Source organism: Carcharhinus amblyrhynchos, chromosome 13 (genome assembly GCF_965287045.1).
Source record: "Carcharhinus amblyrhynchos chromosome 13, sCarAmb.v2.hapA, whole genome shotgun sequence".
NCBI classification, from domain to species: domain Eukaryota; kingdom Metazoa; phylum Chordata; class Chondrichthyes; order Carcharhiniformes; family Carcharhinidae; genus Carcharhinus; species Carcharhinus amblyrhynchos.
In genome coordinates, this window is record NC_137336.1 from 35,524,448 (window position 1) to 35,545,585 (window position 21,138).

A 21,138-nucleotide genomic window follows, 5' to 3' on the forward strand; every position below is an offset into this window, starting at 1 on the left:
AGCAGTCCTACTGTCCAATCTGCACGCCCAATCTACATTTGCCAATTCCCCTCTCATCCTATCGTACTCCCCTCTGTTCAGAGGACACAGGTCCAGGATCCTACTTTCTCATCCTCCATCTGCATCAAAAACTCAACCATACAATGATCACTCTTCCCAAGAGGATCCCTCACAACAAGGTCCCTAATTCTACCTGCCTCATTACATAACACAAGATCTAAGATAACTCGCTCCCTCGTCGGCTCCAGCACACACTGTTCAAGGAAACTATCCCAGCAGCATTCCATGAACTCTTCCTCAAGCCCACTGCGTCCAACATGGGTCGACCAATCAATATGTAGATTGAAATCCCCCATAATTATTGCTGTTCCATTTCTACACGCATCATTTATTTGTGTGTTTATAGCCCACCCCACCTCCAGGTCATTATTTGGGGCCTGGAGACCACACCCACCAGCATCTTCCTCCCCTTGCTGTTACTTATCTCCACCCACAACAATTCCACATTCTGCTCTCTGGCACCTATATCTTCCCTTACTACCACCCTGATACTATCCTTAATCAGCAGAGCTACCCCTCCCCCCTTTCCTTCCTAAACACTTGATACCCCTGGACATTCAGCTCCCAGTCCCTGTCACCCTGCAACCACGTTTCCGTAACAGCCACCAGATCATATCCATTTGTGCTGATCTGTGCCACCAGCTCATTCACTTTGTTCCGAATGCTTCGTAGCACTTTATTTCATAATGCTCCTGTGAAGTGGTACTTCACAGAAGCATTATAAAATGAAGTATGTCACTGAGCCATGAGATATTAGATGATCAAAAATTTGGTAAATAGATATATTTTAAGGAGCGTCTTAAAGTGACGTGGAAAGGTATAGGGAGGGAGTCCCAGAACTTTGGGCCTTGGCAACTGGAGGCACCGGCAGCAGAGGTACATGTATATTCACATTACACTAATGGCATTCAGCTTTAATTCATTCAGCACCTTCATTGTTGCTTAATGATCAGATATCTAGCAGCGGATAAGCAGAAATTTCCCCTAACTGACGCATTGTGAAGACAGAAGCCATTGTTTTCATTCCCCATTCCAAACTCCATTCTCAACTAACTCTATCCTTCACTTTGGCAACATTTTAAGATTATGCTATTCTGTCCATAACCTTATTACTTTTAATCCAGAGATGAGTTTCTGACTACGTATTGACTAATACCATCTATTCCCACCTCTAACACTGATGAACTTCACCTGTCACAGTTCATCAACTGCTGAAACCTCCCTGCCTGTTTTTGTTAACTCTAGACTCAATTATTCCACCACATTCCTGGCTGATCTACCCTCTGTACATTCTACCTTCTGTAAACTTGGGTTAGCCTAAACCCTGCTGCCCATGTCTCAATTCGAAGCAACTCCCATTCCTCTATAGCTTAAGTGTTATTAACCTACACTGATCCTAGTCAAGCAATACCATGATTTCAAAATTCTCAACTTTTTCAAGTCTCTCCATGAGTCTGAGCTCCTTTAATTTTGACCTCTTGTACATTCCCAAATCATAATTACTTTACCAAGTTGCCAAGGCCCCAAGCTACGACACTCCCTCCTTATATCTTTTCCTCCCACTTTCCTCTAAGATATTTCTTAAATCTCTATTTGACCAGGTTTTTGATCACCTGACCTATCACATGTGACTCAGTGACATACGAATTTATAATGTTCCTGTGAAGTGGCATGGAGGTTTTGTTACATTAAAAGGTGCTATATAAATGAAAGTTATTGCTGCTACCTCCACTTTTGGCATTTATATTGAAGTACTGCTTTATTTTATGTTTCATTCCAAGTAGGTGTTCCTTATAGTTCTGATTTCTTCTTTGTCCCACCTCAGAGTTTCATTTAGTTCTGTTCCATTTCTGCTTGCTTTCCTTAATTTTCAAATTTCTTCCCTCTAGCACTGTTGAGAAACAAAATGTGTTCTCCCTGCTACTCCAGCTAGAGACCCCAGCTTTAAACGAGAAGAGGATTAGGACTAGAGGAGTGTGGGAAAATAAAATGTCCACAGAGAATGCTTAAAACACAGGCAGATATGGAATTATAACTTAAGACAGTGATCCACTTCAACCAGAGGTAACTACATATCCTACAACTATGTAATGGTCTAGTAGTACAAGTGAGGAAGCCTAAACTATCACTGCAATAAAACTAATGCAAGCAAATTCAAGTGCTGCATAAACAATGTGACATAATAACTGTAATAAAACAAAGCGCAACACTGGGAGGGAATTGCATGCACAAAAAATTACTGCAGTTATTCCCAAAGTAAGAAGAAACTACTTTAATCAAATGAGTACTCAATTAATGGAAGGGCACTGGGGAGAGTTATAGAACAAAGATCTAGGGGTACAGGTTCATAGCTCCTTGGAAGTGAAGTCACAGGTGGACAGAGTGGTGAAGAAGGCATTCAGCATGCTTGGTTTCATCGGTCAGAATACTGAATAAAGGAGTTGGAATTTGTACAAGACATTAGTAAAGCCACACTTAGAATGTTGCATGCAGTTCTGGTCATCCTATTATAGAATGGATATTATTAACCTAGAAAGAGTGGAGAAAAGATTTACTAGGATGCCACCAGGACTTAATGGAGTTAAAAGGAGAGGCTGGATAGACTGGGATTCTTTTCCTCTGGAGTGTAAGAGGCCAAGGGATGATCTTATAGAGGTCTATAAGATAATGAGGGGCACAGATCAGCTGGATAGTCAATATCTTTTTCCAAAAGTAGGGGAATCTAAAACTAGAGTGGCAGAAGTTTAAGGTGAGAGGAGAGACATACACATGTCCAGCAGGGCAATTTTTTTCCTCAGAGGATGGTGAGCATCTGGAACAAGCTGCCAGAGGTAGTAGTAGAGGCGGATACAATTTTGTCTTTTAAAAAGCATTTAGATAGTTACCTGGGTAAGATGGGTATAGAGGGATATGGGCCAAATGTGGGTAATTGGGGTTAGCTTTGAAATTTAAAAAAAGCGACACAGACCAGCTGGGCCAAAGGGCCTGTTTCCATGCTGTAAACCCCTATGTATCTAATATGTTCAACCTGTGCTGCACGTAGCTCAAATAAATGAATGAATGAGGGGAGTACTGAAGTCAAATGTTTTGCTAAAACATTGTTCTTTTACTACTACTTACGTTTAAACCTGAGTGATCTTTTACACATTTATGTTTTAATAGTTAAAGAAATTTAACGAACCTTTGCTCTGTGCTCAACATTTGCCTTTCTATCCAACAGCAAACTGACAACTTCTGCTCGGCCTTGGAAACAGGCCAGAGTAAGGGCAGTGTTTCTATTGGTCTCAATCTGGGCATTGATGTCAGAGCCCATATCAAGCAACAGTTTCACTGACGCCACATGACCATTCATAGCAGCTAACATCAGAGGAGAAATTCCCAATTTGCTTCCCGTCCTGCAACAGAATAAACATTTTATGAATTTTACAAAGTTTTTGTTTAAATTACATTGTGATACAGACAATATTGCACATAGGAATGACTGAACATGGTTTCTAACTAGCGAGAAAAAAGAGTAGTTTTATTCCTACTGGCTGCGAATGGCTTTTAATTTTAAAAATGTTAATTTTTTAAAAACCACTTTCTCTTGTACACGCAATCCAATATTTCTCTCGCCTTTACTTTCTTTTGTATATGATCTGAGATTGAATTCACTCACCTCTAGTTAGCCTTCCTCCAATCTTTATTGTTTATTTCTCAATCTTTGAATCTCATCGGTTAAGGAGATACATTTTTGGTCACCAATGCCCCAGGTGCCCTAATGCCCTCACTGTGGTCATTTCCAACTGGCACTTCCAGCAACTTAAGGTCAAAATTATTTTGCTCTAAGAAATAAGACGACTAGCTAACTGGGCAAGTTTTAGTAAACTCAGACCTATTGAATCTGGATACTGCAATGTTCATTTTATTAATTTTTGGGGAAAACACTTGCATGGTTAGGAAAGAATAGATGGATTGAGGTCAATGTTGTTGAGATGTAAGCTTGAAATAACAGATCAACATCCAAATGAGGGCTAATGAACAAGAGCCAGGAATGAATCTAGTTGACAGTCAAAAGACAACATGGATCATTTCTGGGTATTCTCCCTACATCTTCATGAAGCCATTTAACATGTGTAATACCTGGAATTAATTTCTGCTCCAGCATTCAAAAGAATCTTTATGATGTTAACATAGCCACCAGAGGCAGCAAGACTGAGAGGTGTATAGTCTGAAACATTGCGATGCTCTTTGTTCGCACCACGAGCCAACAGCAACTCCACCACCTAAATCAAGAAATATGCAAAACAAGTTTCAGGTATTAATTTGAAATGGAAATAATGAAAACTTTATCAACCACCGCACATACGATCATTCTGCAATAACCCTATACTTAATAGGATTTTGCGCAGACAAGGCTCACACGAAATGCTAAATTTAAATTACATGGTTTTATTTGCTCTGAAATTTAGTATTGTTCTGATATTAATGCCCTGACAAAAGCTGACCAATGAGTAGTGCTGCAACAAACCACTGAAACTATGCTTTGATGAAACTACATAAAATATACACAAGAGAATTAGCTTACTGAATTTAGTAACATTGGGAGATTTAACTCATCAAGCCTGTTTCATCATTCAATGAGATGACTGATCTGTGAATTGGTTCCATACATCCCTTTATAACTTTGAACAAAAGTCAATTACAGGCTAAAATTATAATCACAAATTATACCTGAACATCAAATGTTATTTGTGTAAGAGTATTTCACATTTGCACCTTGGTGTAAAAATGTTTCCTAATTTCACTACTGAAAGTTCTGGCTCCAATTTTTAGATCATGGCACCAAGTCCTAGACTCCCAATCAGCAAACATTTGTTTTCATCTACCCTATTTCCCTTAATCGCATGGAAAATTCAATCCAACGATCCTTCAATTTCTAATTTCCAAAGACCATCAACCCTAGTTTGTATAATCTTGGAGTTCAAGTACCATGCTCATAAACGTAGGCTAAAATCTTTTGAAGACAAATATAGCCCAGAACTGCTCTAATTATAAGTGTAGTCTAACCAGGGCTTTGTATAACTGAAGCACAATTTCTGCCTTCTTATATTGTCATCCTCTACAGATCTATATAACGGCCAGCATTCTATTAGCCTTTTTGGTTTTCTTCTTGGCCTGTTCACAACATTTTCATGATCAACATAGATGGACATTTCACATTTACCAAGTACCCTGTTCTTTTTTTGTTGAAGAAATTTCACATGTGCCTTGAAACCCATTTGCCCACTTAATCTATCAAGTAATTAATTTTAGGCTTCCACCTATACTCATCTTTGTCTCATCAGCAAATTTGGACGTGTAGTTATCGGCCATCTTCCAAGTCATTTAGAAATATAGTGAATGGTTGAGTCTCAAAGATCCATACAGCACACTCTTAACAGCATCCTGCAAATTATGATACCTGCCCATTATCCTGACATTCTGCTTCCTGCTGCTGAACCAATTTCTTAATCAGATCAATAATTTGTCATAATTCCACAGGCTTCAAACTTAGCCAAGTCGATCAGGAACACTGTCAAATGTCTTCTTGAAGACTATATAAATAATTCTAAATCCACTGCTTTAGTCAGCTCAACAAAAAATCTGAAAGGTCCTACTTTTGACAAATGAATTTTTAAAAAATTTAATAGATAATTTAAAATCTTGGTGGTGCCTTCATTAAAAAACTACAGACTATATATTAATAAAATGGCAGCCAGATAACTTGGGGAGTTTCTTACCCATAAACAGGTGTTCCATCTGTTCATCACTAATCCAAGACAGAACATGCCCACTGCGTACCTGCTCTAGATTTTCCCTTAGCTGTTCTATCATCCACTGTCCATATGCACTGCATAAAATCCAGCTCTGTTGTCGGTCATCATCCTCTAATTTTTCCCTGATAATTTGATTGATCGTCTTGGCATGTCCTTCTAACACAGCTACCATGTTCAAATCTACCCTCTCCCTCTTATGAATGTCTATTAGTTGAATGAGGCCCACCCTGGTTTGATACAGAATGCAGTGTTAGTAATGTTACAATGTGTCGCGCCATACTGATATTGTTTCGGGGGGTGGTGAGACAGCATCTCCCTGCTCCCTTGTAAACTACCCGAGTTATGTCTGTGCCCAGATTACGAGCTTCTACTGAGCAATTTAAGCTAGTGTTTGTTCTGAAACCGCACAGTGCATGCTCATTCAAGTAAACTGGGTACGGACAGTTAACAGAACAGTTAACGGAAAGGTCTTTCACCTCTTGTCTTCCTCCAGAACAAGCCAATGACAATGGCGTATCCTTGGTGCGTTCAGATTGTGCTTCAATATCTGCACCTTTGTCTAATAGAATTTCTACAACCCCAACATGACCAGCTGTAGCAGCCAAAATAAGTGGCGTAAAACCTAACAGGAAGGAAGATAGACAAGCACGTTAAATTTAAATGAATCTAATGATCAACATGTAACATTACAGCAATCAATAAAATTGCATCTGTACTCTGAATTCTTGATTTTAACATCCCCATGGTGGAAAGCACCAAGTGAATACAAACAAGAGATCTTTGCTGGGTTGCTATAGGACTTGTTTTAACATTGATCCTCTTTTGACTTTCTCGCGACTAAAAAAAACAAACTTCTGGATGTCATTCGATAATTTCTGAGAGTAAACGTTCCACAAGATTCAACACCTAGGTGCGCAAATAACATAGTCCAATGTCTTGTATTGGTCATCTCATCTCAACCTGGGAAGCAGCTTTTTGCTAACTGTTGCCTTAATTAAGGGCAGGTTAATGAACAATAATGACTCCTAACACAAAAACAAAAATGTTGGAAAACCTCAGCAGATCTGACAGCATCTGTGCAGAAAGAATATACCCAATGTTTCAACTCTCAATGACCTTTGGTCAGAGATGGCCCCTAAATTATGTCTGTATTATGTCCAATTTGTTTGAATGAAAATGCTGAAATCTTACAGGGATTTTAAATTCACATTTGAACTTTGCATATAATTGTCCATTAATATATAGAATATTCCATAATCCTCATCAACCAATTAGTAATGAAGTTTACACTCACTCATTTGGTTAGTCTCCATACAAAGAGACGCTCGAATGTGAATTTTATCAACTAGCTAATTAGTTATACTAAACTCTGGACTTCCCAAAGCACAATGCCAAGATTTGCTTAGCAGTGCAATGATGAAAATGGCTCTCTGTCTCAAAGGTTGGATGAGGTGTAATATAGATAGAATTGATACAGTATTTTAATCTCGAAATTTCAGGAACAAACCCATCCCCAAACTACATATAGATAAGAAAGTGGTGATTACTTCCAGAGACACTGGCCTTTAGTAATACACAGAATATCTGGAAGTCATCATGTGTGCTGACCACTGATTGGTGAATTAAAAAATTCATTCTGTGCAGTCCTGTAAGGCAGTTCCATGCTCGTAGGGAAGGGAGAAAGAGATAGAATATGATTAAATGGTGAGATTAAGTAAGGTGGAAAGATAACAAATCTTTTCCTGTTTTCAATCCCTTTCACAACAGTATAAATCTCATCCTATTTCCAATTGCCTTCAACTCTTGACAAAAACTCATCCAGATTCGAAATGTCTTCTTTCCACAGACCTGCTGAGATTTGCCAGCATTTTCTGTTTTTGCTGGAAAGAAAATAAAGTTGAATATAAACACTAGTATGAATCAGTTTATAGCATGGATGCAAACCATTTGACCAAAGGTATCAAAATGCGCGCAAATTTGGCCTATATGCGTTTCCTGGTATGGAAAGTATGGTGGTCAGATTCATAGCTTCAAAACATGATCATGATTTCCATCCTCCAAATGAACATCCCATTTACGCAAAATTAAACAACACAAGGGAACACAGTAGCTTAATAGTAATGTTACTGGACAAGTAATCCAGGCTCCTGGACCACTGCTCTGGACTGTTAGGTACAAATCCCATCAAGACAGTTGATGAATTTAGATTCAATTAATTAATAAATCTGGAATAAAATAGTCTTATTGATAATGATCATGAAATTACTGGGATTCTTGTTAAAAATGCACCTGGTTCATTAATGTCAGTTAGGATTAGGGTTAGCCTAACCTTAACCCCAAATCTTACCTGGCCTAGTAAACATGCAACCCAGGGTAATATGGTTGATTCCTGAAGGCACTCAAATGACGTAGCAAGCCATACAGATATTAAATTTCTACAGGATAAAGGAAGAAGAATTGTGGGTGCACCTACAGTACATGGACTGCAGTAATTCAAGGTGGTGGTTCACCACCGCCACCTTCTTGATGACAATCGGGTTCATATCCCATGGAGTAATCATAAAAATAATTAAGAATTTTTAAGGCAGGAGGAAAAACTGAAAAGGTGATTAAATCATAAGCAAAAGAACCTTCCTGATAAATGGAGCTGCATTCAGCTGATACAATGATACCTGTGTAAATCAACCAGCTTTATCCTTGTAAAGTGTGCAATTAGCTCCTTGTAAAGTGTGCAATTAGCAATCAATACATAATTTCTCAACACTATCCAATAAGATTCCCCATTATGCTGGACTGCATGTATACTTACAAAAGTATACTCACTACTGAACTCAGCAGCTTCAAGATCTTGTCTATGTCACTCCATTAAACGAAAGCTGATCTAAGTGGCAAATTGATGCATACCTTTTTTATCCCTGTGTTCAATGTTAGCACCACGAGCTATTAAAACTGAAACAAGTTCTTCGTGTCCCCCAGCGCACGCCAATGTTAATGCAGTATCATGGTTACTCTCAGTCTACATAGAAAGAAAGGATATTGTTCAATGAAAGTTCAATCAACTATATAATGTAGAAGCAGTAATATTTACCAAAGTCATTAACATGCATAAAATGCAAGAAATTGGAGAAGTGAGCCAATTGGAGTAGTGGGTCCCACCAAGATAGCCCTGTCACTCAGTAGGATCATAACTGATCTTCTGTCTCAAGTCACACCTTCCAGCACAATTCTCACATCCTTTGATTCCTCAAGTATCTAAGAATCTGATGATCTCTGACTTAAATATATTCTATGACTAAGAATTCACAAATCTCAAAGAATTATAAAGGCTCACAGCACTTGAAGAAAATTTCTCATCTCAGTCATAAAGGGTTGACTGGACATTCGAAGTCTGTGACCCTTCTAGACTCTCCAACAAGGGGAAACGTCTTCCCAACATCTATTCTATCATGTTTCTTCAGAATTTTATATGTTTAGTTGGATCACCTCTTATCCTCCTACGCTCAAGGGAATACAGGCCTAGTCTACTCAATTTTCCTTCCAAGCATAATCCTCTCATTACAGTCCAGTGAATCTTTGTTGTACTCACTTCAAGCTAAGTACATCTTTCCTTGGATAGGAGGCTAAAGCTGCACAAAAAAGGTCCAGGTATCTCATCAAGGCCCTATACACAAATGCAATAAGGACTTTACCACTAAAGTTCAATCCTTTCAAATCTAACATGCCATTTTCTTTCCTAATCATTTGACGTACACACACATCAACTTTGTGGTTCATGTACAAGGACATTCAGATCCTTCTGAAACGTATTTCAATTTTTTTTAAAATCAGTTTGATTATTCCAACCAAAATTCCAATTTTACATTTCTCCACACTGTACTCCATCAATCATATTGTTGCACATTTAATCTAAATCCTTAGCAATCTCATTGTCATGACAGCCCATTTTCCCATCAACAGCAAAATTGTATGCATTACACTCATGTTACTGATATAAACTGTAAATAGCTGAGGCCCAAGCACTGATTCTTATGCTCTACTGGTTACTTACTACCTACCAATCCAAAAATAACCCAAGTACTCCTACTCTACTCTCTGTTGGTTAACCATTCCTCAATTCGTGCTAATAAATTACCCCAAGCCCCAATTTTGTGTAATAACTCTTCCGTGGCATCTTATTGGAAAGAAAAATCAAATACGCTACATCCATCGCTTCTCCCTCACCCACATCACCAAAAATAGAAATTTTCTAAACAATTTCCTTTTTGTAACTCTGTGAAGGCTCTGAGCATTCATGTTGAGATTTTCTAAATGCCCCAATATTAATAGATTCTAGCATTTTCCCTATTACTGATATCTGGCCATAATGTTAAGACATACTCATTTTGTAAAATAACCATCCAAATCTTAGCATCTCAAGCATCAAATGCATTTAAAATATTGTATATATTGTTCATAAAATGCTCAAAATTTGATTTTACTATTGCGTGGTCTATTACATGTTTATGGATTGTTTACCTGTGCGTCAATTTCAACTGAAGGATAGAGAGGCAGCATTGATGAAGGAGAAACAACTGGACTGGGAGTTTGAGTACGAGGCTGAGGAGTAGGGGGTGTTGTAGTGTGGGAAGGAGGATTCGGTCCAGAAGGCATTCTACTACTCACTGCTGCAAAACAAAATCAGTTGTCATTTCCTCAAAATGAGAAAGAGCTATAGAATTTTGCTAGATGCATGCAACCAAGGACTGAGCACATTCTGGAAAGTGAGAACATAATTTGTAATAGTGCCACTTTCAGCATTTTACAAATATAAACCAGAATTGAATAATTAAGAAATAAGACGCTATCATTGTTTAAAATGTAATATTGAAAGTGTTCAATAAAAATTGAACATAGGCCAACAGTGCCTCAGAAGGTTATTCCATTATTGTGCCAGTAATTTTACAGAACGGTATTGCATAACATGCTGAAATGAAGAGGCAACATATTTAGAAACTACAGAAAATTGAAGAATCTCCATTCAAGATGTTTAATGGCTTCGAACTACAACCCAAATTCTGTCAGGGATGGCACTTTTTTAACCTTGCTCCTGAAATAACCAGCAAGTTTCTAACATGAAAATCTGAGGACTTTCAAATTATGAAACAAAAAAGTTGAATACACAGCAACAGAATTTGCACGGTGGAAATAAAGAATATTAGTATTCTAATAAAAACTTCCATAAGTTCTACAATAATTGTTCAGCTCTAGGTCTCTTTGGTTAAGCTGAAAAGTCAAACACTTTTTTAAAATCACAATTAAAGGAAAGTGTCAGTCAAATGGTCTTTACAGCTGCTGCAATTGAAACAATTACAGCATTCACTGCCCTGTAAACAAGTGCTCTAATCTGGAAGCAAAATAATTTAGAGGATCTAGGTGGTTTCATGTAAGGAAACCCAAATTAGTTCATTTTGTGCAACCATCCAATTATCCTGGACTCCATTCAAATGCCAAAATTCACTTTATAACTTTTGTTTTGTTGAGAATTGTTAACAAAAAGCTCCCACTGAAAATTTTTAGTGAACTGGTCCCTTTCCATTTGGAAACTGGATGTACAAGACGGTGGCCTGACTGCTTCAAGTTGACTTCATCCCTTCTTGACGACTGAGTTAGAACACAATGCTGGATTCCCAAGGGTTTGAGGTATACAGTGGGAACTAGGTAAAATCTGCTAGAAATTGTCTCTTTGCTCCACAGGAATACAGGCATGGGGTTGAATTTTTACAGTTGTGACATTTTAGGAATGCCAGATCTTTTCTACTGCACCATCACAGGGATGACACGAGTCAGTGAGGGTCTCCTCCACTTTACCCCAACTTCTCACCAACTGTTTTATAACTAATCTTAGGAAAAAAAAGTTTGACATTAGAATGGGTAGAACGATGAAAAGGTGTGTCTTTTTTTTGTCGATTAGGCCTGTTCATCAAATTTTGTTCATAAACCACAATCTCCAGCTCATTTTTATGAGCTAGTTGCCACAAGATCAAATGTACCCATTTACAATCTTATATTAAAAAGGTGGTACATTAGGAATGCCAAGGTTCAGATGTTGCAGATTTCTTCAGTTGCTGAATTAATTCATATCATTTAGGAACAATGAAATGCAGTTACTTTTCAGTTACTTTTGTGGGATGAAAAACTACAAGAATTCTTTGATGCAGTTTTTCTCAGATGGAAATATTGTTTGGATGGGAAAATTCTCTCATTTCCTCCAAATCACCTGAAAATAAAAGTCCAACCAAAGCAGACTGATTTATATAATTCTTAGGCGCAATATGCAATTGTTGAAATTTCAAGTTGCTGTCCCAATGCCAGATATTATTCCTGAAGGTGGTCTGGTGACCCAATCCAAAACTCTGACAACCATCTCTACAACTACACAAAAATTAAATGCAAAATAAGTGCAACTCAGCTTGTCATTTTCCACATGATTGTAAAGATCCCTGAAGGCAGCAAGACAGGTTAATAGGGTAGTTAAGGTGGCATATGGGTCACTTGCCATTATCAGTCTTGGCACAAGATTATAAGAGTGGGGAGGTTATATTTAAGCATTACAAAATTTTGGTTAGGCCACAGCTGGTATAGTGTGCGCAATTCTGGTCACTTCAGTACAGGAAGGATGTGATAGTACTGGAGGGGATGCGGAGGAGATGCACCAGAATGTTGCATGGGATGCAACTATGAGCAGCTGCTGGATAGGCTCTGGTTGGTTTTCTTTAAGGCAGGGAAGGCTGAGAAGCCCCAACTGAGGTATACAATGCGGGGACACAGACAACGTGGATAGGAAGCAGCTGCTCCCCTTGGATGAAGGGTTAATAACTAGGGGGCATGATTTTATGGTGAGGGGCAAGAGGCAAGCGGTTTAGAGGTCATTTGAGGAAAAGGTTTTTTATCTGGAGGGTGATAGGATTCTGAACTGCATTGCCTGGGACAGTAGAGAGGCCGGAAGTAGTACGTGGATGAGCACTTAACGTCATAACATTCAAGGCCATAGCCCACGTGCTGCAAAGTGGGATTTGTGTAAATTTAGTGTAATTTTGTCAGTGACGACTATGGGCCAAAGGGCCTCTTCTATACCGAATGAGTGACAATTCCAATAAATGAATACCTAATAATGCAATTTAAATATTGAAAATATGGGTCCCCAATAAGACAGTAAATTGATGTAACATTTACTGAACTAAGCAAACCAAAAAGCTACAAATTTTCACCTCATTCTTAAGAATTCAAGTATATCCCTGCAATTATACCTCAGCATCTATGAGTATATCATATCTTTGGGTGAGATGGGGGCAGAGAGTACGTAGTTTATTTAGTTGAGGAAAAAAAGCACTCTGATCACTATCTGCTGGAAGAGTACTAGCACAGACAGTGGGCTAGATTGTGATATTCTTGGTGGTCAATGTGCCAATAATCACCATTTTTGTCAGGCTTGAAGGTCCAAATCAGGGCAATGACCCCGACAATAACAATATTACTGGCTAATAATGCTGCACTTAAAAATCACCAAAAGCAAGATAACTGGTCATTTATCTCAGGTGTGTTTGTGGGGTCTTTATGAAGAATATTGGCTACTGTATTTGCCTACACTTCAAAAGTACTTCAATTGCTATGAAGCCCTTTTCTCCCAAAATAAAGGGTTTCACATGCTGAAGATCTTTCCTTTAAGAGGATGTTAAGTCTCCAGTATGTCATCTAAAATGTTATGCTTCAGCAAGTATGGACAAATAGCAGGTTACCTGACCATGTGCAGCTTCACTACTCAGCCCCACATGTACAGATCAGCATTTCCACAAGGTACTCAAACTTCAGAGTTAGTATCCTGGCTAATGTATACTCTGCCTTATACAGATTATTGCTTCCTTGCTGAGATTAATGAACTCAGTACAAGACAAGGGCTAAACTTGAGACCTTCCTTTCTCAACTAATTTTGTTCTGCGTCAAACTCTGGGGAGGGAAATAAGGCGTATGGCAGAGTTCTCTACTTCAAAAGGCCTACTGTAAAGTACTACATGAAAAACACCTTTACAAATTAAGTGACTGGATACAATGAACTGAATTAGTTAACAGGAGTCAGTTCACAATAGAGTGGGAACAATATGGAACGATAGAGCTGAAAGCAGGATCCCTCCTTTTCCTCAAAAACGTAATTGCAATTTTTGCAGATGACACCAAGCAACGAGGCAGTTAAGAGGTTACAAATAAAATTTGGACCCAAGATGATGGGTGAAAAATCAAACTCAATAAAGACAAATGCAACGTAATTCATACTTGAAATGAAGACAGACATGGTACCCCATAGGTTGTGTAGAACATACCACTAGAGGAGTAAAACAATGAGTTGAAAGAGATCGAAAGGGGATTGTTAATTTAACACTGACTATATCCAAATAATACAAACACAAAGTAATGGGATACTGAATGAGTTAAATGTAAATTTCCAGAATTCAAGCCAAGTATAAAATTCCTTCATTTACTACACCTGACATGGTCATGTGAGTTATTGTAACCTGGAGACTGTTATGGCTGATCCCCAATGGTAAAGGGAAAAAGGTTCGAAGGAATATCTCAATAAACTAGGATTCTTCATCCTCAAAAAAACCTCAGAACAAACTTAATAAATGTGCACAAAATATTTAACTCAATAGTGAAAGTAAAGCAAATAAAAATTTGGATACATCAGTCCAGGAGGACAAAAGGGCATAAAATTTCCTCACACTTGGAGATTAACAACTGGTCAATTTGGTGGGAAAAATGGTCAAAAGACAGGGTTTATTTACAAAACACCTAGATAGTGCAAGTGAAAATAATACCATTGCCATCTGCAAACTCTGAATAAAATACAGTTACAAAAGAGGTTTGAAAGATATATTTTCCATAGTTTTTCTGAATTAAAATGTTTCAGTTTTGTGTATGTTTTTCAGTAGAGTCTTCAGTATAAATAAGTGCAGAAAGAAATTTAAAATGTTTTTTTAAAAACTGCTGCTGCTATTGGCACTATTGAGAAATTGCTATCAGACTGGAAAAACTTTTCTTAATCACCCTTTCCAAAAAGGCAAACAAATAAATTAAAAACCAATAAATTTTTAACTGAATAGTAAAAAAAAATTAACCTGGGGGATTGAGTTTGCAAGCTAAACAAGAGCTGCACTGCAATCTTTCTTAGAAAATGGGTCTAAAAGTTAACTAAATTGATCTAAATATTGAAAATAGTTACTTCTACGCTTTGCAGCCAATCTGTACAACTTCTCCCACACAATAAAACAAATGGCCAGATAATCTGTTTTGGTGTTCAAAATTTTTAATTTTCTAGCCAGGTGATGGGGAGAACTGGATCTTCAACTTGGGATCCACACACCAAGACTTTCTTGAATTCCAGGATTGGAAATGGATCAATAGCTTCTGCCTCTCTGAGCACCAATTTGCTTCTTGTGCAAGAATTAGAAAAACTATTTTACTAGCACACTTTGTCAGTGCATTAAAATGCAATTATATTTGGGTAACTGATATTGTCTTCTGCAAATTATAATAGTGCTGCTAGGGAATTACCCTCCTGCAGAATTGAAAGTCTGATCAAAAGGAGTCTCTCACAAATTGCCAAAATTAAACAACCTTCAGTACCCTTCCCATTCAGGATGGGATCCATTGCTCCAAACCAGGCAAAGAGTCCTGAATTTTCAACTAAGTGACCATTCTTTGTACTCAATTCTGGACAGAATATGCAAGTCTTTTTCTGCAAGTGCGTGTGTATGATGGGAATAATCATACCTGAGCCTTCTAACCTGAAATTATATCAAAGCATGCACTTTCCAGCAAAACAAATCACAACAGCAATTACATGCCAGAATACAGGCTAGTTTAATTTTGCCTCTTGAATAGTAATGATATAGGCAAAGAGGGCTAATAGTGAATAAAATCTCAGTTTTTGAACTTTAGAAACTGACTTCAAGTCCAGCTCCAGACTGATGGGATGAAAAATTCTCCTTTGCAGTTCGCAGGAATGATCCTGTGTGAAATTAGTTTAAGCAGCATCTGTCCAAATTCAAATTGGACAGGAACCATAGTACAAAATTGTACCCAAATATAGCAATCTCATCAAGAAACTTGGATCAGTAGCATAGGAAGTGTCACATCGTTAAAAGCAACGAGTGTTCTTCTGTGGTCAAGGCTGACAAACAGGATGATAGGAGGCTTATTCTAATCTGATTGTGCTGTACCTGATCTGGGAGTTTTAATGCAGAGTATAGATTTTGAAAAAGGGATCAATTTATTTTGAATTTAATTCAATTTCAAGTCTGGTTAATCAGAACAATTAAAAAGCTGTATTCTGTCTTCTCCTTTACCTACCCAGAATCTTCAGTGCGACTTGCAGTTGCTGATTTCAGCTTTCCTATCTGCAGATAATGAATGGTACAGGACAATGCAAGGAAGAGAATAAATACTTTAAAGTGATAATCTCATCTCCATAGGAGGGCAGCAGGAATCTCACCTCTCCTGCCGCAGCAAAAAGTAAACTTTAAGTGTAACTGGTATCCATGCCAAGTTTCTGCAAATAGCGTAATTCAGCTATCAAAAGGAAATTGCCTTTTATTTGGCACAATTAGAATTTAAAAAATATCATAACTCATTTTCTCACAACTTTGGCCCAAGTTAACAGATTCACAACACATGTAGTATGCAGAGAGCTACATGAAATTACAAGAGATTAGGCCTAACTCTGCTCAGTGACTGGCTGCATTTTTATTCTGATGTGAAAGACATTTTGCTTAGAACAAAATCCTCAAATGTCATCATACCACCACTAGGTGCCACTATTATAATTTACCATTGCAGCAATAGCACAAAAACAAACTACAAACATTTATCATCGGCCACCTAAGAGCTCACTAAAAATTCAGTAAGATTGCGTCTTGTGCGCTGTTTAGAACTAAAATCCAATTAAGTCTGAGAAGCAAACTGCATTCCTTATGACTAAACTATTCAGCAGCTTTCGAAAAATATCCATTTACAAAATCTAATATTTGGAATTTTGAATCAAAATTTTTTCAAATACCAAATATAATCAGATATTAAAGAACCACATTTATGAATCTAGAAAACTTTACTGTGGTAATTTCAATTATTTTCTGCTTGGACACTTCAAATTAGTGTGATATTAGAAGATATGGCCTAAAAATTTCAATTAGCATCAAGTTGACTTCAATCTACTTTCTGCAAAATTTTATAAACATTCAATTTTTCATATTTATGCACACCACTGCTAAAAGATAGGCTAACTTCTGACATTTTCTCAATTCAACGTCATAACACAGTATTCGCCACAGTTGACAAAAAACAACTGTGTTGTTATTTCCAAACGAGATCTTCCATCAAATGACAAACTACCTTAACTCTTAAGGCTAGGATCAGATTGATGAAACAATGCTTTAAAGTTTTGTCCATTTTATAACATTACATAGTTGCTTAGCCCTTCATAAAATGGTTAACTCAGAAGTGAGAGAATCGATTCATTTAAGATCATATTTTTAAGAGAAAAGCATTTGGATTAGAAGATGGTAATACCTTACAAGAGTTCTTGAAGAATATCAGCTTTGTAAGAAACAAGAGGCTCAGTTTTGGTATATAGTTTTTGATTTTTAACTTTTAATGGAAGTGCTCCATTTATACTGTTTAATGGTAGTACCTGCAATTATAGAGTAAATGAGCTTCACTGTTCACTCTACAATAAGACAAACAGCCGGTGAATAATATTAAAAGATAAAATACTATATTTTTAAGCTAGTGGTTGGCTGGAATAGTTTTTGGCAGCCAGGTTTAAGCTGGTGCAAAGCCATAGGTGTGAAATAGTCTCCTTGGAGTTGTTTCTTATTCAAAGTTGAATCCCAGATTTATTCCAATTTAACTGCAGCTATATGTCCCAGATTACATTACTCAGAGGCACTGGCTTTGCAGTGACAAAACATGAAATAAAACTGTCCAAGTTGTAGGATACTCTATTTCAACTTCATGTGGATTAAACAATCGCAGGACAATGGTTAATAAAAATGATAGGCAGTTACAAAATTACCACAAAAAGGTCAAAGGGGCAGAAGGGCAATCAAAATTGAGATCCTGCCCCATGCATTTATGTGAATGGCAAAACATGTCCATTTTTTAGCAAAAATAAGCTGATTGCATTTTCAAGTTAATGTTTGTGATTTCAAACCCACTTTATTTTTCATCTTATAAAAGTGTCAATGAAAAATTATAAATCACATGAAATCTGGAAATTTGAAATAAAACTGCTGACAATGCACAGCAAGTTAACAAGCATCTGATAGAAAAAAGTTAACAGTTGAGATTTGGTTCTCAGAAGGGCTCTTTAGTTGTGATGAATAGTTAAAACATTAGTCTTATTTTCTCTTTCAGATGATTAGCTTCTCTGCACTTCCAACATATGCATTTTAAAAATCAAGAACTATTTGAAAAAGGTATGGCATTAGTCAGTTGGCTTAAACAGCCTTGCTATTGCAACAGTTTGATTAAAGCATTAGTGTGCTGTTAAATGTATAGTTCAGTGTCTCAATGGATCTAACAAAAAGTCCATTTGTACCTAAAAGCTAGTAGATGTGAGCAAAAGTAAAAGGTAAAGTTGACCAATTCTTAACCCACCTGCCATGATGTCATCAAGAGTGTCAGTTAGCGTCTGTGCTGGAGTTGCAACCATTAATCCATCAGGTGCTTGAGCTAAGAGTCCCTGTCCAAGTCCAGCAAGTTGTGCCTGTCCTAACAAAGGCTGGTTCACAATTACTCTCTGTAGATCAGGTACGTTAGTGATAGGATAAACAGAACTAGTAAAGTTTGGAGACACTTGTGTTGCTAAAGGTTGGATAGGAACAAACCCCATTTGGGTTGCAGGTGGCTGCTGCTGGCCATCTCTGTGCAAGATGGTGTCCACCTGAGGCAACTTTGAAAAGTCTTCCTCTGGCAGACAGTCACCAGTCCCCACCTGGGGGAACAGTCCTCCTTGTGGGCATTGCTGCTGCTGTTGTTGCTGGAGCTGAAGTGTCTGCTGTTGACCCTTGGCTTCCAAGTACTCTTTGGTAAACTGCTGCTGAGTTTTCAGCTGCAATTCCCTTTCAACTTTTTGCAGCTCTTTCAAAATCTTTTTCTTCTTCTGGACTTGCTCTTCTCTGCTCTTTTTTAGTTCTTCTATCTTGTCTTTGGTTAAAGTGTCTCCCTGAATCAACTCTAGTGACTTCAATTGTGCCTTCTCAATTGCGTTAATTCTTTGTCCCAGCTCTGTCAGCTTGCCTTCCGTCTCTTCCACAATGCATTCTAAAGGCTGGTACTCGTGGAAGGGCTGGACATCCTGTTCCGCTACCTGCAGGGGACTGGACTTCTGCTTGGATGTACCTAAGCACACGAAAAATGTTTGAAAAAATGCCATGCAAAAATTACTTACCCATGTGAAACCAGTGTAAACTTTGTGGCTTTTATTCAGTCTAGCACTGAACATAAACTATTCTACATTTGCTTTGTTTAATCTAATGAAGTATTTGTATTCCAGATATCACTTTTGTAGGGTTATCTGAAATTATGTCATGTTTTTTTGTCAGAGAGGAAGAGGGAAAGGAAAAAAATTACATTAAATAGTATCTCCTTCATGGTATTTCTAGAAAATGTTAAGCTTGGATATAGGGCAGAGATACAAAAATAGCAAGATGGCTAACCAACATTAAGACATCTTTAAAAATAAGTATTATAATATTCTAATCTAAGCAATTGTGCATTCCCATGTTCGAATGCTACATCTATTGAAGTTTATAATATTTGGGAGCAAGAAATATCTGAATCGAACTTAAGTGGCTCACAGGACAACTGAAGAAGTTGCCAAATAATTCAACTGTAAAAATTCAAATTTTCCGAATCATATTTAGATCATTTACACTTGGACCACTTCTGTTAAAGACCTAGATTAAATGTTACAGGATACAACTGAAAATGGCTATCTGAAGGAACTTTGGTCAAAATTTTCCAATGGTAATACTTAAAATTCCCCAATCTATTTTTCATTTTGAATGATACTTGGTAAACCACATTAACAATTGTATAATTACAATAATTGATTCATGTTTGTAACATTTCAAAAAATTGTTCCATGTTTCTCCAGATCTCTTTTTAAAGAATTGTACAACAGAAATCATGCATGTATTTTGAATACTATAACCTCTCAGCATTCTCCATATGCTGACACCACAAAGAACAAGATGCTAACGAACTTTGAATACGCAAATATTTAAGGTTTCCAAATTAATTTTTCACAAAAGGCTATTTCAAGTTGACAGGTGAATTTCCCTTGATGATTCCACAGTTTCATCCAATAAAACTCCTGGTGATACTGAACAAAAAGCTTATAGTCTTTTAGTTGATCTCAGCTGGAACAGCAGGAAGGCTATGATCTTGGGGCCAGGGCAAGGAAATGTAGACAGAATTGCCATTCCTGATTATTATTTCCCAACAAGGGTCACTGGGTATAGGCAGGATTAAACTCATCTTTAATAGGTCTCAAATTAAAAGTGTATTGACATATCTACTTCTATCCATATCACATCTCAACATCTATCCCTTTCACCCATCACGTGCTCAATGCCCTTCATTGCTTCTTGATCCAGCAACACCACTACTTTAAAATTGTTATAGAATGCTTCAATGACCTCACCAGTTTCCATCTCAGCACCACTTTAACCCAACAATCCTCCAATTCCAATGTTTCTGATCGTTCCACCATTCCTTGAGCTGCAGGCTCTGAAACTGCTTCCCTAAACTTCTTTGTCTCTCTCCCTTCTCCTTTAACAAGCTCCTTAAAATCTATTGCTTTTAAAAAAATCACCTGTCCCTACATTTCCTTACCTGACTGTCAAATTCTGTTTCACAATGCTCCTGTGAAGCACCTTGGGTGCTTTAGCTAAGCTAAAGGCACACCATAAATGTATGTTCAGAGAGAGCCACTGCAGGGACAAGACTGCAGATGGAACCTGAACTCATTAAAATATAATCCAGAATAAACACTTCAGAAAAGGCATAAAATTGAACACACTAAAAATTATCCCAAGATGAAAGACCTTTAGTCAGTAATAAAAATTAAAGATGCTTCTTGAGCCTAATTTCTGAAAAGTGTTTTTTTTTGGTGGGGTAAGGAGGACGAAGAATGCACCCAACAGTGAGCAGGCCCATCATGGACAGTCTGAAAACAGCCAAAACG

At 37.5% G+C, this 21,138-nt stretch overlaps 1 protein-coding gene across 12 annotated transcripts in view; it reads right to left on the reverse strand.

Moving 5' to 3' along the window:
* ankhd1 (ankyrin repeat and KH domain containing 1) overlaps nt 1-21,138 on the reverse strand; it is a 167,367-nt gene that overhangs the window by 39,038 nt on the left and 107,191 nt on the right. For 7 of the 12 annotated variants that reach the window (XM_080201535.1, XM_080201529.1, XM_080201527.1 and 4 more), the window contains 6 exons: nt 18,546-19,289; nt 10,374-10,522; nt 8,763-8,874; nt 6,335-6,480; nt 4,183-4,325; nt 3,242-3,455 (listed from right to left, as the gene is read on the reverse strand). In XM_080201535.1, coding sequence (XP_080057661.1) covers nt 3,242-3,455; nt 4,183-4,325; nt 6,335-6,480; nt 8,763-8,874; nt 10,374-10,522; nt 18,546-19,289 — 1,508 coding nt within the window. The remainder of the gene's footprint in view (nt 1-3,241; nt 3,456-4,182; nt 4,326-6,334; nt 6,481-8,762; nt 8,875-10,373; nt 10,523-18,545; nt 19,290-21,138) is intronic. The other 5 variants (XM_080201536.1, XM_080201526.1, XM_080201537.1 and 2 more) reach the window with 3 other exon arrangements.